This window comes from Pelophylax lessonae, assembly GCF_965119305.1.
Source record: "Pelophylax lessonae genome assembly, chromosome: 8".
Lineage (NCBI taxonomy): Eukaryota > Metazoa > Chordata > Amphibia > Anura > Ranidae > Pelophylax > Pelophylax lessonae.
Genome location: NC_138775.1, coordinates 283,030,824 through 283,048,428, shown reverse-complemented (window position 1 = coordinate 283,048,428; position 17,605 = coordinate 283,030,824). Strand labels below are relative to the sequence as shown.

The 17,605-nt window shown below is 42.1% G+C and overlaps 1 protein-coding gene across 1 annotated transcript in view; it reads right to left on the bottom strand.

Annotated features, from left to right (window-relative positions):
- Positions 1-17,605, bottom strand: part of LOC309561068 (FRAS1-related extracellular matrix protein 1-like) — a 289,377-nt gene that overhangs the window by 233,390 nt on the left and 38,382 nt on the right. The window contains 4 exon segments of the mRNA XM_082264797.1: positions 1,466-1,597; positions 9,174-9,282; positions 13,064-13,387; positions 16,136-16,335. Coding sequence (XP_082120923.1) covers positions 1,466-1,597; positions 9,174-9,282; positions 13,064-13,387; positions 16,136-16,335 — 765 coding nt within the window.

Genomic DNA, 17,605 nt, shown 5'->3' with positions numbered 1-17,605 from the left:
TATAAGCAAAAGTGCTCCATTGTTGGTATTGGTGGGGGGGGGGGGTGCCCCATCGTTGGTGTCAGTGGGACAAATTGTCCCCCATAGTTGGCGTCATTTGGAGGAATAATGCCCTATCGTTAGTGTCAGTAAAAGCAATGGTGCCCCATCGTTGGTATCAGTGGGAGGAATAGTGTCCCATCATTGGTGTCAGTGGGAGAAATAGTGTCCCATCATTGGTGTCAGTGGGAGGAATAGTGCCCCATCATTGGTGTCAGTGGGAGGAATAGTGCTCCATCACTGGTGTCAATGGGGGAAATAGTGCCCCATCACTGGTAATAGTGGAAGGAATAGAGCCCCATCATTGGTGTCAGTGGGATGAATAGTGCCCCATCATTGGTATCAGTGGATGAAACAGTGGATGAAACAGTGCCCCAAGGACCAGATTAAAGCAAGCAAAGGGTAGAAGTTTGGGGACCACTGCTTTAGACATAGGGACTTAAGGGTGGCCATACACTTTTAGATTTCTCTATATCTATTGTTTTCCCAAACCACGATAGCGCCCCATCATTTGTTTCAGTGAGAGTAGTTAGTGTCAGTGGGAGGAATTGTACCCCATCATTGGTGTCAGTGGGAGGAATTGTACCCCATCATTGGTGTCAGTGGGAGGAATAGTGCCCCATTAATTGCCCCTTAAAGCGTAACTCCACTTTTGTTGCGAAAAAAACATTCCCCTCTGGGTGATCTCTGCACATTACAAGGATTATAACAAACTTTGTTGCGGATTCCTACCTTTTAGTATTCTGAAGAAATCATTGTTTGTTCCTCTGTGCTGAGTGGGTCTAATGGGAGTGGTTTCATAATTATCTATCAGCTGTGGCAGCTGCAGGGCTCTAATGAGAAAATCTGCTGGGCCTGCATCCCTTTAGACGTTTTCCTATTGGGAGTATCTCACCAAAAATGAAATTTTTGTTGCAGGGGATGCCAGAAATCTGACTTGTATCTTAGTGCAGACTTCTGGGAAAATTGGTGAGCCAATCACACAAGCAGGAAATGATGTTTCTGGGGGTGTGGTCAGTATACATTCTGTGTACAGAACAGCTCCAGGCGGCCATATTGCATTGCATTTTCAGAAAATTATAACAGCTGCAGATTGAAAAGGAAAGGTAATTTTTAATAATATTCAATTACAATATAATTTGTGTTGCAATTCTATATGCTAGATTGTTTTTCTTTATTTGCTAATTTTTCTCCCTGCAAAAGTGGAGTTACCCTTTAAATGGCTGGCAGAAAGAAGTGAATGAATACAGAGCATTAATTTATGTCTTTTGTATCTGCCTGGAGTTCAGCTTTACAAAGTCCATCAAACCGCCGCCGGCCATTCCTGAACAATGTTTTCCTGGAATGTGAGTCCTTTTTTTAAATATTTCTTCCCGCTGCTGCAAGTTCTCATAAAACAACAGAGAGAAAAAAGACATTTGCGCACCTCTCAGCGTGAGACGTCCGTGATGCAATCCATCCACTGTTACCAGGCGAACAGCTTGAATGTTATCGTTATCCACGATCTGGAACAGATCCCAAGTGATAGGGCGAGACTGTCCCTCCAGCAAGTTCAAACCTGGGGAGCGCGGCCAATAGAATATGACATCATCAACACGGATATTTTTATAGAAAACTAAAGCAAGCTTTTGTTTTATGGGCAAATCCAGCTGTAGCAATAAAAGCTTCAACAAAACATAATCCGAAAAGTTACATAACAAACAAAACTGGCACCCACAGCAATCTGTCATTTAACCACTTCAAACCCGGAAGATTTACCCCCCCCCCCTTCATGACTAGGCCATTTTTGGCAATACGGCACTGCGTTACTTTAACTGACAATTGCGTGGTCGTGCAACGCTGTACCCAAATAATATACACATTTTGCCCAATTTGATTTTATTGGATATATTTTATAACAGAAAGTAGAAAACATTGGGTTTTTTTTTTTTTTCAAAATGTTCTGTCTTTTTTCATTTATATATATATATATATCTATATCTATATCTATAGATATAGATATATATATAAAATCCAGTGGTGATCAAATGCCACCAAAAGAAAGCTCTATTTGTGTAAAAAAAAAAGAATAATATTATAAATAAATAATAATAAATATAAATTTAACTTGGGTACAGTTTTGCATGTCCACGCAATTGCCAATCAAAGTAGTGCAGTGCTGAATAGCAAAAAATGCCACCCCCACAAATAGAGCTTTCTTTTGGTGGTATTTGATCACCTGTGCAGTATTACATTTTTTTGCGCTATAAACAAAAAATGACTGACAATTAACCACTTTAAGACCGCTCACAGTAATATTACTGCGGCAAAGTGGCTCGTTATCGTCTGACAACGTAGTACTACGTCGTCAGACACTCCCCCTTCTGGGCGGCGCTTGCGCGCCGCCGGAGGCTCGCTCCCGCTGTTTTCATTCACAGCGGGAGTCGGGCCAGGGGAGGAGCAGCGGCGATTGCAGCTGCTCTTACCCGATCATCGGGGATCGAGTCTGGAGATCCGCCTGCTGTGTGTAAACACAGTGGGCGGATCTCCATAGTGACAGGGAGTGACAGATCGGACTGTTCAGCATAGCTGGACATCCGATCTGTCCATGACTCACTCAGTCACCTCCCCCCCCTACACGTCAGTAAGCACCAGGCATACATTAACCCCTCCCTCTCCAATAAAATTAACCCCTTCCCTGCCAGTGTCATTTTTACAGTAACAGTGCATATATATAGCACTGATTACGGCAGTAATGTCACTGGTACCCCCAAAAGTGTCAAAAAATGTCAGTCAAGGGTCCGATCTGTCCGCCGCAATGTCGCAGTCCCGCAAAAAAAATCGCAGATCGCCGCCATTACACGTTAAAAAAAAAACACCAAAAATGACAGAAATCTTTCCCTTTGTTAGTAAACGCAATAACTTTTGCGCAAACCAATCAAAATACGCTTTTTTTTTACCAAACATAGGTAGCAGAAAACAAATTGGCCAAAAATTTTTTTAAAAATTGGTTTTTACATCTTTTTTGGGGGGAATTTCATATAAAAAAATGTTAAAAATATTGTTATTTTTTCAAAATAAACGCTCTTTTTTTGTTTATAGCGCAAAAAGTAAAAATCGCACAGGTGATCAAATACCACCAAAAGAAAGCTCTGTTTGTGGGAAAAAAAGGACGTAAATTTAGTTTGGGTACGGCTTCGAACGACCGCGCAATTGTCAGTTGAAGTCGCACAGCGCCGAATCGCAAAAAGTGGCCTGGACGGAAGACAGCAAAATCCTCCGGTGGTAAAGTGGTTAAAAAAAAGAAAAGAAATATATATATATAACTTTCTGCTATAGAACATCAAATAAAAAATTGTAAAAAATTTAAGTTCTTCAAAAATTTATGGCAAAATGTACTCTGCTACATGTTTTTGGTAAAAAAAAAAATCACAATAAGGCCTCTTTCACACGGGGCGTATTGCGATCCGCTCCGGTACTTGTTTTTTTTTTACGGACACGGATGACATTTGTGTCACCCGGTCCGTATGTCCGCATATCACCCCATCCGTTTGCGGATGATATACGGAGATAATGCATGTCTATGGGGATTGTGCGTCCTTTCCATTTTTTAAACGGAAGAAAAAATAGGGTTCTGTTCCGTTCCAAAAGACGGAACAGAACTGAAAGGACGCAAATCGTATGTCAGCGGATGGTCATCCGCTAACATCCGCAATCCCATTGACATTCATTATGTCCGTATATCACCCGCAAACGGATGGGATGATATACGGACATACGGACCGCCCATGTGAAAGAGGCCTAAGTGTAGATTGATTGTTTTGTGCAAAAGTTATCGCGTCTACAAACCTATTAATTTATTTTTGCTAGTATTGGCGGCGATCAGTGATTTTTAGAGGGACTGCGACATTGGGGCAGACACATTTGAAACGAATGGGCCATACACACTATAAGATTTTCTGAAGACTTTTTCTTTTAGACTTACCAAAACCATATAATATGAGGTCAAACCTAAACACTTTCAATTTGTATGCAATCAGGGAGGCCCTTCCACTACATAGAAAAGGTAAATCTGAAGGAAATCTAACTACAAAAGTTGGATAGTGTGTATCCAGCTTAAGTGACTCTTTTTGATGACAAGTGACACTAATACAGTAATCAGTGCAAAAAAAAAAAAAATGCACAGTCACTGTACTTATGACACTGGCAGGGAAGGGGTTAACATCAGGGGAGATCAAAGGGATAAATGTGTGCCTAGGGAGTGCTTTCTTACTGTGTGGGGGAGGTGCTTGTACTGTGGGAAGGCAGAGATCCGTGTTCCTGTTTAGCAGAAACACAAGATCTCCATCTACCCCTCTGACTGAACGGCGATCTGCCTTGTTTACACAGACTGCCGATTAAAAAAAGGTTCTTGCACTACTCTGATGTGACTTTCATACAATTTAAAGCGACAGTTTCCCAAAAAAACAAACCCTGCAGGATAATGGCATAATGTGCTAGTATGCATCGCATACTAGCACATTATGAAATACTTACCTTAGAATGAAGCCCCTACACGGGCGGCCGGACACCGCTGAGAGAGCAGACCTCTTTCCTCTGCGTCTCTTCCGGGTTCGGTGGCTCTGGTGCTGTGAGTGGCCAGAGCCGCGATGACGTCACTCCCGCGCGCATGCGCGAGAGAGTTCACTTTCCGGCAAGGAGCTTTGAAGGTCCGGAAGGATAAGCAGGGTGAATATCTCCTATACTGTGAAGGTTTAGGAGATATTCATTTTACTTACAGGAAAGCCTTATTATAGGCTTACCTGGAGGTAAAAGGTAAAGAGCGGAGTGCCATAGAGTGTAATAAGTTGCATGAATGTCACAATGCAAAGTCGCACTAGTGCAAACTGAACCTTAAACACCTTCTAATCGCAAATTGAAATGAACCCTAAGAAGGGCAGTCAGGGAGCAGTAAAACCATGGTTCAACCCCCTATTTTTACCACCCCTCTCACCCCAGTGGTGGGACAAGGCCATCCAGCGCCCAGGGCAAAGATGCCAAACTGCGCCCCCCCCCTTCCCTTAGGGTTAGGGTGCCCAAGTCCCTGAAATAAAACATTGAGCCAGGGCAGCCGATCCTCCTGCCCACCCCTTGTCCTGGCCCTGCCTCACCCCCCCATGTGAATAAGTCCCTACTTCTACTAGAACTCCAGGTGACTAAATTAAAGCTGTAAAAATGCCATTACCCAGAAGGCCTTTCGCCGCCAAGAGAGGGTTTTTTTGCACATCTATACAGTAAGTTGAAATGCAAAACTAGTTAAACTTTTTTTTTTAACTCTGCTAGAATTTTATAATTATTACGGAAAAAAAATTAATCATTCCGTCTAGAAAAAAAAAAAAGTGTGAAACGTATAAAAAGGATCAAAACTTGTTTACTGTTAAAAATTAAAATTTGCATTATAGCGTGTATTTTAGGAACGCACAGCGATGAGTGGAACCGCTGAACACGGGAAGATTTATAATTGATCGGTGAGAAAAATAAAGCGAACCAACCCTTAGGAAGCATGGAGGAATGTGAAGGCCGTCACCTGCCTCTGAACATACTCATTTCCTGGCCGATGTCAAGATTTTATTATGTTCCATTGCCTCAAGGTTCGGAAGCCAGAGGCAGCCAGGCATCTTGTATTTTCAAAAGGAGACCGGCAATGGCAGTTTCCCTATTTCTCTTGGTGCAGGTTCCTTTTAACTACTTGTTGACCAGGCCTTATCTGGAACTTTTTGTTTAAAAGTTTAATTCCCGGTTCACATATATGCGATGCGGGAACCCTGCGAATCCACTGAATCGCATTGAAATTGCAGGCAGTTCACACTGCCATATGCGAATCACTGGGGGTGTCAATACAAAGTTAACAACACCCCAAGATCAGTTCGCATATTGCAGTGCGAACTGTCAGTTCGGACACGAATCGGATCGCATAGGTGTGAACACCCATGTGATCCGATTCTGGTGCGGACCCAAAAAAGGGTCCTGTGCGAGTTGTGTCCAAATCTGATGCGGATTCAGTCATACAATCTGTATGGCTGAATTTGCATCGCACAGACATCGCATGTGATTTTCAGAGCAGTGCGCTCCGAATCACATGCAATGTCTGTTATTGCTATAATGTGAACCAGGACTTAATCAGTATTTTTGCTAGAAAATTACTTAGAACCCCCAAACATACACACACACACATATATATATATATATATATATATATATATATATATATATAGATATATATAGATATATATACACACACATTATATTACAGAGTCTCTGCAAAAAATAAATAAATAACTATTATATATATGTGTATGTGTGTACGTATATATATATATATATATATATATATATATATATATATATATATATATATAATAATATATATATAAATAATATATATTTAAAAAAAAATATATATATATATATATATATATATATATATATATATATATATAAATAATATATAATATTATGTAATACACATTATATATATATATATATATATATATATATATATATATATATATATATATAAATAAATATAATAGTATATATTATTTATATTTATATATATATATATTACATAATGTTATATATTATTTATATATATATATATATATATATATATATATATATATATATATATATGTATATATATTTTTTAATATATATATATATATATATATATATATATATATATATATATACACACACACACATTATATATAATATTTATTTCTTCTTTTTTTTTTGCAGAGACTCTGTAATATAAAATGGTGATCGTTGCAATATTTTATGTCTCATTTATTTGTGCAGCGGTCTTTCAAATTTTTGGGAAAAAAATACACTTTAATTAATTTTAATGCGAAAAACCACCATAGATAACCACATGTTTTTGTAAAATTGAAAAGATGTTGTTATGCCGAGTAAATAGATATCTAACATGTCATTCTTTAAAATTGCGCATGCACATGGTAATGGCGAAAAACGATGGTACTTAAAATTCTCCATTGGTGACAAGATACATTCCTTGTAATAGAAATAAGGATTACAGGTCCTTTTTTTTTTTTTTTTTTTTTTTTAAAGATCTGGGGTCAAAAATCTCCTATTTACCAAAGCAAAAGATCAAAAAGAAATTTTTTTTTTTTGCTTTAAACACTTGATATCAAGAAGATTTTACTGCACTACTTTAACTGGCAATTGTGTGGTCATGCAACTCTTTACCCAAGTTAAATTTCTATCTTTTTTTTTACCCAAATAGAGCTTTCTTTTGGTGCCATTTGATCACCACTGGATTTTTATATATATATATATATATGTAAATGAAAAATGACAGAACATTTGGGGAAAAAAAATGTTTTCTACTCTCTGTTATAAAATATATCCAATAAAATCAAATTTCTTCATACATTTAGGGCAAAATTTGTGTATTATTTGGTTACAGCATCGCATGATCGTGCAATTGTGAGTTAAAATAACGCAGTACAGTATCACAAAAAATGGCCTGGTCATGAAGGGGGGGTAAATCTTACGGAAGTCAAGCGGTTAACCACTTTGCACCCGGGCCATTTCTGACACTTCACTTCACTATCGGTTCATCATTTCCGGTAAGTGGGACCCGTAAAACTGCGGAGGTCCGGAACTGGTTAAGCTAATGTTCTAAGGTTTGATTACTGTTATTGATTACTTATTTGATTACTGTAATTTGAAGTGTATTTATGTATAAAAAATTAGCACATTAAAATAGCGCACCACCACTTATTCACGTTATTCTACTGGTTTTTCAAGTTTACTTGAGCTCGGTGGGAGAAGCAATTCACTAAATTTGTGTTACTTATATGTACGTATTATATTATACCACAGCAGCGCACCTGTTCCATATATCTATTAATATTTGTATTGCTATTACAATGCTGATGCTATTACCCACTTGCCGACCGCCTGGCGCATATATATTGCGGCAGGCTGGCTAGGCTACGCGAATCGATGTATGGGTACGTGGGTTCGCGGGAGTGGTGCTGGGGAGTGAGCGCGCGCCGCTCCTGCCCATTCTATGCAGCGGGGATGCCGATTACTACTGGGCACCCGCTGAGAGAGAAGGACGGTCTGCTATTGTAAACACAGCTGACCGTTCTTCTCTCTGAAATTATCACAGAGCGCCTGTGATCCTTCTATATAGAATCACAGGTCTCAATGATCATTTCACAAGCCCATCCCCAATACAGTTAGAAAGCACCCCCTAGGCTCACATTTAACCCTTTGATTACTACAGTGTTAACCCCCCCAGTGTCATACAGTGTCGTACAGTAACTGGACATATTTTTAGCACTGATTACTGTAGTAATGTCACTGGTCCCCCCAAAAGTGTCAAAAATGTCGGTTAGGGGTCCAATCTGTCCGCCGCAATGTATCAGTCCTGCTAAAAATTGCAGATCACTGCCATTAATAGTAATAAATAAATAAATAAAAATGACATAAATCTTTCCCCTAGTTTGTAGACGCAATAACTTTTGTGCAAACCAATCAAAATACGCTTATTGGGATTTTTTTATTACCAAAAATATGTAGCAGAATACAAATTGGCCTAAAAGGATGAGAAATTTTGATATTTTGCATAATTTTTTATATTGGGATATATATATATATATATATATATATATATATATATATATATATGTATATATAAATGTATTATTATTGTTATATATTTAACCAGTATATATATATATATAAATGTATGCATAATAATAAATTAAGTGTATGCTGTGACCAAACACATTTTTTTTTTTTGCATTTGTTATAACCCTTGTCAGTTTATTTTTGACATCTGTCTCCATTGGGGAGATTTCCCTTCACTTCCTGTTCCAAAGCCTACAAAGTGAGGGAATCCCTGGTTGTCACCAAAACTAGTGTCCCCGGTGGAAGATTTCTCCTCTTTTCCTGTTCTGGTGACAACCCAAAATGTGGGATTATCTTTCACTTTCCGTGATAACAAATTAAACCTCCTAATCTCCCTAACGGGGGCAACGACAGCAATAAAAACTGACGGCTGTTCTAATCCCTCTTCACTCCATCTAAAACTAAAAAAAAAAAATTGCCTTTAGTTATACTTTTTTTGTTGGGGTACTCACCCATATTCCAGGACACTCTGGGGGCATTGGTCTCTGCAGTTCTAATGGAGAAATGGACCATAATCGGGGGGCTGCTCAGGAAATAGCTATCGATTGCTTGAAATTCAACCTAAAGGTACAAGCGGAGACGACAGTCACTAATAATACCACAATAAATGTAAACTAGAAACCAGTTTTAGGGCAATGCACTTTAAACAATAACCCCCCCCCCCCCCCCCACTTCACCTGTCTCAGATAGGGCTCTGCTAGACTTGCAGTTGGAGGGTGTTAAAAGCACACGATTGAGCCAAAGTTTTAGCGCTTCCGACAATCACCCTCCAACTTAAGCTGCAAAGGCAGTGGACAGGGATGTTCATGTCTCTATGCATTGCGCCCACAATAAAAATGGTTTTAATAAGGTATCTATATGGTTATTACACTTTATTTGGGAGTCGCTATTTAAAAGCCCATTTGATGTGGGGTAAGATCGCTTTTCTTCCCCCCTCTTTCCTGGTTTTTATACGTATATACAGGACTGGTTTCTCCCAAATTATTATGACTCACACCTTCTACCATAATAAATAGACCACGCAAAAATAAATACCCCGCTACATTTGGAGGGCAGTACCGCCACCTGAAAGCGTCCCCTTCCAGCGAATAGGGGCTCGATGGAAATGCCCCCAACCATATGCAATACATGCAGTTGCGGTGTGTTGGTGCAGCATTTATGAGGTTAAAAGAAGCAGCGAGGAGGAGTCATATCACCTCCTCACCGCCTGTTCTCTAAGTGGTCAGAATCACTTTTCAGAGGCAAGGCATTTTAAAGTGGTTGTAAAACCTTATACAGTGCCTTGAAAAAGTATTCACACCCCTTGAAAGTTTCCACATTTTGTCATGTTAACGTAAATGTATTGTATTGGGATTTTATGTGATAGACCGACACAAAGTGGCACATAATTGTGAAGTGGAAGGAAAATGATAAATGGTTTTCAAAATGTTTTGCAAATAAATATGTGAAAAGTGTGGCATGCATTTGTATTCACCCCCTTTTCTCTGATACCCCTAACTAAAATCTAGTGGAACCAATTGCCTTCAGAAGTCACCTAATTAGTAAATAGAGTCCACCTGTGTGTAATGTAATCTCAGTATAAATACAGCTGTTCTGCGAGGCCCTCGAAGGTTTGTTAGAGAACCTTAGTGAACAAACAGCATTATAAAGGCCAAAGAACACATCAGACAGGTCAGGGATAAAGTTGTGGAGAAGTGTAAAGCAGGGTTAGGTTATAAAAAAAATACCCCAAGCCAGAGGCGTAACTAGAACCTTCAGGGCCCTGATGCAAGAAACCATGAAGGGCCCCTCAGACCCCTGGCCAGGGCCCTTACCTTCAAGCCCAGGGCTCTTCCCACTAATCCTGGGGCACTTTGCACTCATTGCATGGCCTTTTATTACGGTCCCGCAGCAGGATTCTTTCACAAGTTCTGCAGTGGGCCCCCTTCCTGCAATCTTGTGGGCCCCCTTCCTGCAATCTTGGGGCCTCCCCACAGTGGTGCAATGCCAGGGTCCGGTCGCAAGTGTGACCCTTGCGATCCTGGAAGTTCACCCACTGGTTTGCTACCGGGCCCCCTGGAGCATGGGGCCCGGTAGCGATTGCAACCCCTGCAACCCCTGTAGTTACGCCCCTGCCCCAAGCTTTAAACATCTCACAGAGCGCTGTTCAATCCATCATCCGACAATGGAAAGAGTATGGCACAACTGCAACCCTACCAAAAGCTCAGGATGCACTCAGAGATTTATTAGAGTGCATCTTGTCAGGAGAGGATGGAACCTGAACCCTAGACTATGGAGCTGGCTGATGGTCTGCTGAGTCAACTTGACATGATGAAGCTAGAAAGCATCAGTACAGGATCCATCTTGAAATCCATCTTTAAATACAAGAGGAATGTAAAGGCTGAGAGATAAAACTTTCCAACATGACCACATCCAACCAAGAGATGGAAACTTTCTTTGGGTGAACTGGATGCAGATCAAAGAACTAAATAAGGATGTCCTGTTTGAGGAGACAGATAGAAACTAACCGAAGCAAGATGAAGAACTAGGTTCTAACAACCTTGTCTTATGTTATACCTGTGAAAAGTTCCATGCCAGACAAGGTCACCAATCTTGAACAGTCACCTCTCCAAGTTAAGGCTACAAGTGAACTAATTTCGATCCCACAAAGTCACATGGGCAGCAATATTAAGAGCCAAATGCTGACTTAGGCCCAGCTGCTGGAGAGGACTTGTCCAGCGAAGAAACTTTTGGGGGGAAAGTCCTGAGGCTTACACCAAGATAAGCTTTTACCACATGTCTAGCAATAGATTTAACATGAAGAAGTAGACCTCCCTGCTAAGCATCAAGGGATTCCTAGTCTCAAAATTTTAGCTTCAATTATCAAGCTGTCAAAGGCAGCTTGAAGCTGGATGGCAAAACACATTCCTTCGGAACAGATGATCCTGATCCAGTAGATCCCCTGGAGCAACTGTCCGGCACCCTCTTTAGGTTGGCGTACCACATCTGCCTTGATCAGCCTGGAACACCGGAATGCTTTCCATTCCGAACATGCGAGACAAATGATGTAAGAAAGTACTGAAAGTCACAGGAGCATCCTACCAGAGGACCACTGCACCTGAGCCAAAAGTGCCTAGCCTTTAGTTAAATCTCAGGGGCCCGATAGTCAACCTCTGAAGTTGCCTACCTAGGAGTCTAGGACACACCTCCAGGAATAGCTACAGAGCTAGAAATTAGTCTTACAGGTTTTAGGCACTTCTGTTAGATGCAGTCTGCCTGCTAAGATGTATACCTGGAATGCTCATGCCGGACAAGGCTGGAGCCTGACCGTTTGCCAAGGATACCAGTCTAGCCTTTTGCTACTGTAAAACTCAGGATCCATCTGAAAATTGAAGTATGCCACCTTTTTTTGCATTGTCTGCTTGGATCCAGATTATATAAAACAGCCCTGAACTTCTGAATGTTACCGTGGAAAACAAGAAGCCAAAGACAACCAAGCCCCTTGATATCAAAGGTGTCTAGGTCTCTTCCCCAGAATGATCCACTATCTGAGGTGTCTTTCCATGGCTATTTCTTAAAAAAGGAAAAGAAGACTTCCTTGCACGAGAGTCAGACCCCTGAGTCTCAGCAATAGGGAAATCACTTGACCAAAGGCTGAGTCGACTTGTTCCTCGAAGAATAGAGGCCTGTAAAAGCCTGGGGTGAAACCAGGCCAAAGTAATTGCCTCACATGAGGCTACCCTCAGTTCTAGGCCTCTTATACAAAAGTTGAGATCCAGATTGCTCCTGTTACATTGTGGAGACTCTTTAAAGGTAGAGTTAGGGACTGCAGATATCAGGGTGCCTTGGCGCGGCCTGCAGCTTACGCATGTATTTGCAAATGTGTGCAACTAAACCCCTGTTTTTAACGCATACTGTTAGACAGGTTAATTTGGCTGGTTGCTGGCTGGTTGGTAAGTTGTGACTGGAAATCCCTTCGTTTTTGATAACCAACTCCATCCAAACATTAAAAAACAAAATTGTCCTGAGGATAAACTTTTGGAAATGTCAGGACAGGAACTGGGGAGAAATCTCTCCAAAGGGGCATAGGGGACAGGTATCCCAGGAACAGGAAGTGAATGAAAATATGCTAAAAAGGGGTTACAGACAGAAGTCTATGTAACTTTAACTCTTTCCAATTCTATCAAAAACTAAAAAAAAGGAAAAGAAAAAACAGTCCCTGGACTGTAATTTAAGAAAGGTTCCTAGACACTGCCCATCCGACTCACAGTATTTATCATCTTCACTTTTTTTTGCCTTGATTATCTACTGACTGCTGTTAGACAAGAATGGGTGAATTTACAAATCTATGCTCACAACTCACCTCGTAGTTGCGTCGGTCGGGATGGGAGGTGTTGGGTGGCTGGTATGCTATCTTCAGCTGGTGTAAGTCTTGCCAGGTGAAGGAGGTAATGGCTTTGGTCTGGTCATCTACATGGGTGATATATCCCTCGGGTGGTGGCTTACTGATCTTAAATACAAGTTTGTTCTTTGGAGTCTCATCATCTTCGGCATCAAGAGTGGCTGTAGTAAGAGGGGTCAAGATGAACTGATCGATTTCCAGGATAAACATGGGCATGAAGGCCGCCCGGGGTGGATTGTTGGGAACTGCGCCCGTGATATTAACAGGAATCCAGATGTTCTGAGCCTGAAATGAGGAACAGTTAGAAATAAATAGGAAGCACAGTGGCCACTCTTGATGGTTAGCACTTCTGCTGAGCAGCACTAGGGTCATCCGTTTAAATTCCAGCCCAACCATGGAGTTCTCCCTTGTGTGGGTTTCCTCCACACTTCGAAGACATGCTAGTAGGTCCTCAAATGTGTATGTATGAATGTGAGTTGGGACCTTAGATTGTAAGCTCCTTGAGGGCAGGGACTAATGTGAATATACTTTATATGTAATGCACTAAATAAATTGACGGCACTATATAAGTACTTGTAATCAATAAAATAGAGCAGAATATAGGAAATGTGAGCCAGGTCCTTGGTGTTGTTAAATGAGATTCTTATAGAGCCTTTAAACAGAAAACATTAGAGATACATCATGTGACAAAATATGTATTGCTATATGAGCTTGTTGGACATCCCGTTTCAAAATCATGGACATTAGTTCCAACTTTCCACAACATTTTTTTCATTGGGGATTAGCTTGGGTTCGACTCTGGGTTTGGTCAGAGCCAGGGCTTTTTTTCTCAGAGAATAGGTGCAGGAACTCACCCTTTTAAGTTACTTTGTGTCTCCGCCCCCTATCCACCTCCGAGCACTAACCACCCCTTCCAACCTCCGAGCACTGACCCTTGGTTCCGCCCCCTACCGAGCTTCCAGTACAGCCCCTTTTAGAGAATATAGAGCCAAGTATAATTTTGTATTGGAATGTATAGAATTAGGTTATGATAACAAGAAAAGCAATAAAATAGCCAGCAGCAATAGACCCCTCCCCCCCCAGCAGCAATAGATGCCCCCCCCCAGCAGCAGCAAAAGATCTCCCCAGCAGCCAGCATCAATAGACTCTCTAGCAGCCCAGAACAGTGGATCCCTCCCTAAACAGTAGATCCCTTCTAGCAACAATTAACCCTCAGTATCAAAAGATCCCCCATCAGCAACATTAGATTGCCATGCAAAAATAGACCCCCTCCAGCAACAATAGATCTCCCAGCAGCCAGCATCAGCAGACCCTCCAGCACCCATTGGAGGTGCCGGAACTGCGTTCCCCCGCATTCCAAGCCCTGGTCAGAACCCATGTTTGACTGAACCCAGAACTCATCTGTCCATGACGAGCCAATGAACTGAGGGTGGAGAATTCCCCCGCCCCACAGCTGCACCACACAATAGGGTGAGGGTGCTTATGACATTGACCTAAGAAGGCCACATGGCCATATTAGGTAAATGTAGTTGACCTAATATGACCATGTGGCCATATAGGGTCAATGATATCATGAGCATGCATTATGGAAATTGTCCAGGCTGCAGCTGACTGGCCCAGGAATGACAGCTGAACCAGAGTTTGGAACAAACCTAAGCTCACCACCACACCAAAAGAGCATTTGTAAGGTCAGGTCCTGATGTTGGAGTAAAAAACCTAGCCCACAATTGGCATTTCAATTGAAGTCAGAGCTGGTTAGAGTCAGAGTCTCACAACAGGACAGTTTTAGCTCTAGTGGATTTGTGAGCCTACCCTCACTCCCTCTTCTGTTGCCTCCATGGACTTACTGTCTTTGGACTCCACCAGTTCCTGACTGTGTGCAGGGAGACTGTTTACGGCTCTATCACCCCAAGTGTTCTGTCTGCTCCCATTGTGAACTGCCCAAAAGGAAGTGCTACACCCAGGGCTTTTTTTCTCAGAGAATAGGTGCCGGAACTCCCCCTTTTCAAGTCACCCCTTGTCTCCGCCCCTACCCACCTCCGAGCACCGTTTCTTGGTTCCACCCATTACCCACCTCCCAAGACCACCCCTTTTAGATAATACAGCAACATTTGTAGTACTAACTAATTTGTATTGAGCTTGTTAATGATAACAAGAAAAGCAGTAGAATAGATCCCCTGCAGCCAGCAACAATGGACCACTCACAACAAAACACCCCCCTCCCTAGCAGCAACAACAGATCTTCTCGCAGCCAGCATCAGCAGACCCTCTGGAAGAATATATTCCCCCCCCCCTCAGCAACAATGGACCACCTACAAGAAAATACCACCCCCTTCCTCAGCAACAATAGACCCCGGAAGCAACAACAGATCTTCCAGCAGCCAGCAACAATAGATCTCTTCCTCAACAGTAGATCCCTCCCAGAAATGACTGACCCCCCAGCAACATAAGACCCACCCTTAGCAACAATAGATCCCCTGCCAGCAACAACAGATCTCCCCAGCAACAGACCCCCCTGCAATAATAGATTTCCTCCAGTGACAATAGATCCCCAGCAACCAGCATCAACAGACCCTGCAGCACACCTCCAGCACCCCTTGCCATTACATACATTTAGTCCTGGAGGTGCCGGAACTGCGTTCCCCCGCGTTCCCGCTGAAAAAAAGCCCTGGCTACTATTGTGGACCTGCATTTGGGCATCTTGGTTGCTAAAAATGGCAAATGTAATATGTAATGCATTACTGCATTGCCTTTACTCCAATCCAACACCGTATGACCACACAAGTTTCATACACCTCATACAATATAAATGCCACCTCCACAATTGTTAATTTCTTATTTTTGTTGTCTGCAAACATGAAATAGGTTAATGGATAAAGTGCAGGTCTGAGATTTAGGAATTTGCCTTTGTTGCCTATCCACAAATTTGGGATGTTTAAAACCAAAAGTTTTAGCATGGTATCACATACATCTGCCAACATACAGAACTAAGACCTCTCTTTTTATAGTGATGTTAGATGATTTGTTACTGACCTGCAACTGTTTTCGATTGTCTTGGCTGCGATACTCAATCTGGAACGGTATGTAATCGACATGGGGGGAGGGAGGACTGAGGTGTTCATATCTGATACCCATCTCAAGAAGGTCAGCACAGCTGGCCTTCAGTAACCTCATTTCCTTTAGGCCCGGGTGGCAGGCCTTGTTGCCAGAACATCGCAACTTTTCTTGCCTGTCTGGAGAGAAAAAATTAAAAAAAGTTTCAACTAAAATTATTTTATATAAAATAAACACTAACTCTTCCCAAGCAGTAAATATTACAGAAAGGGACATTAAGCCCCGGTTCACACTTCTGCGTGTGCGGGGTTCGCATGTAATGTCGGAGCGCACTGCTCCGACATTACATGCGATCAGCTGTGCGGTGCGAGTATAGCCATACAGTTTGTATGGCTAAATTCGCATCGCACCCGCAGCAAACACGCACAGGAGGCATTTTTGCTGCCGCATCAGGATCGGATCGCACAGCGGTTCACACTTGTGCGATCCGATCCTGTGCGAACTGCACGATCGCACTGCGATATGCGATCAAACTGGGGGTGTCGTTAAGATTACATTGACACCCCCAGCGTATCGCATATGGCAGTGTGAACTGCCGGGGGTGCGTGTGCGATGCGGGAAAAGGCTGCGAATTCGCAGCCTTCCCGCATCGCATATATGTGAACCGAGCCTAAGGGTTGGCTAGCTTTTTTGGGGTTGTGTGTCTTTTGGCAGCCAAATTATTCATCATGGTAATATATTTTTTGTTGGTTGAAATAGGTTCTAAGGCAGTGGTCTCCAAACTGCAGCCCGGGGGCCAGAGAGGCCCCTTGCTTGCTTTTATCTGGCATTAGGGGTACTATTCCATCCACTGACACCAACAATGGGGCATAATTCCTGTCGCTGACACCATCAATTAGGCAAAATTCCTTCCATCAACACCAACGATGGGGCATATTTCCTTCCATCGACACCAACGATGGGGCATATTTCCTTCCATCGACACCAACGATGGGGCATATTTCCTTCCATTGATACCAACGATTGGGCCACTGTTCCTCCCACTGAAACCAACAATTGGGCATTACTCCTCCCAGTAACACCAACAAAAGGCCACAATTCCTCCCACTGTCACCAGCCATAGGGCAGAATTACTCCCACTGACACAAACCATGGGGCAGAATTTCTTCCATTGACACCAAGGGTGGGGCACAATAACTTTCATTGACACCAACAATGGGGCATTATTCCTTCCGTTGATACCAGCGATGGGCCATTATTTCAAGGGACCACTACTCTCCCCACTGATACCAATAAAAGGGCACCGTTCCTCTCACTGCCATCAACAATGGGGCACAATTCCTTCCATTGACACCAACGATGGGGCAGAATTTCTGCCATTGACACCAAGGATGGTGCACTATTCCTCCAACTAAAACCAACAATGGGGCACTATTTAGTCCACTGATG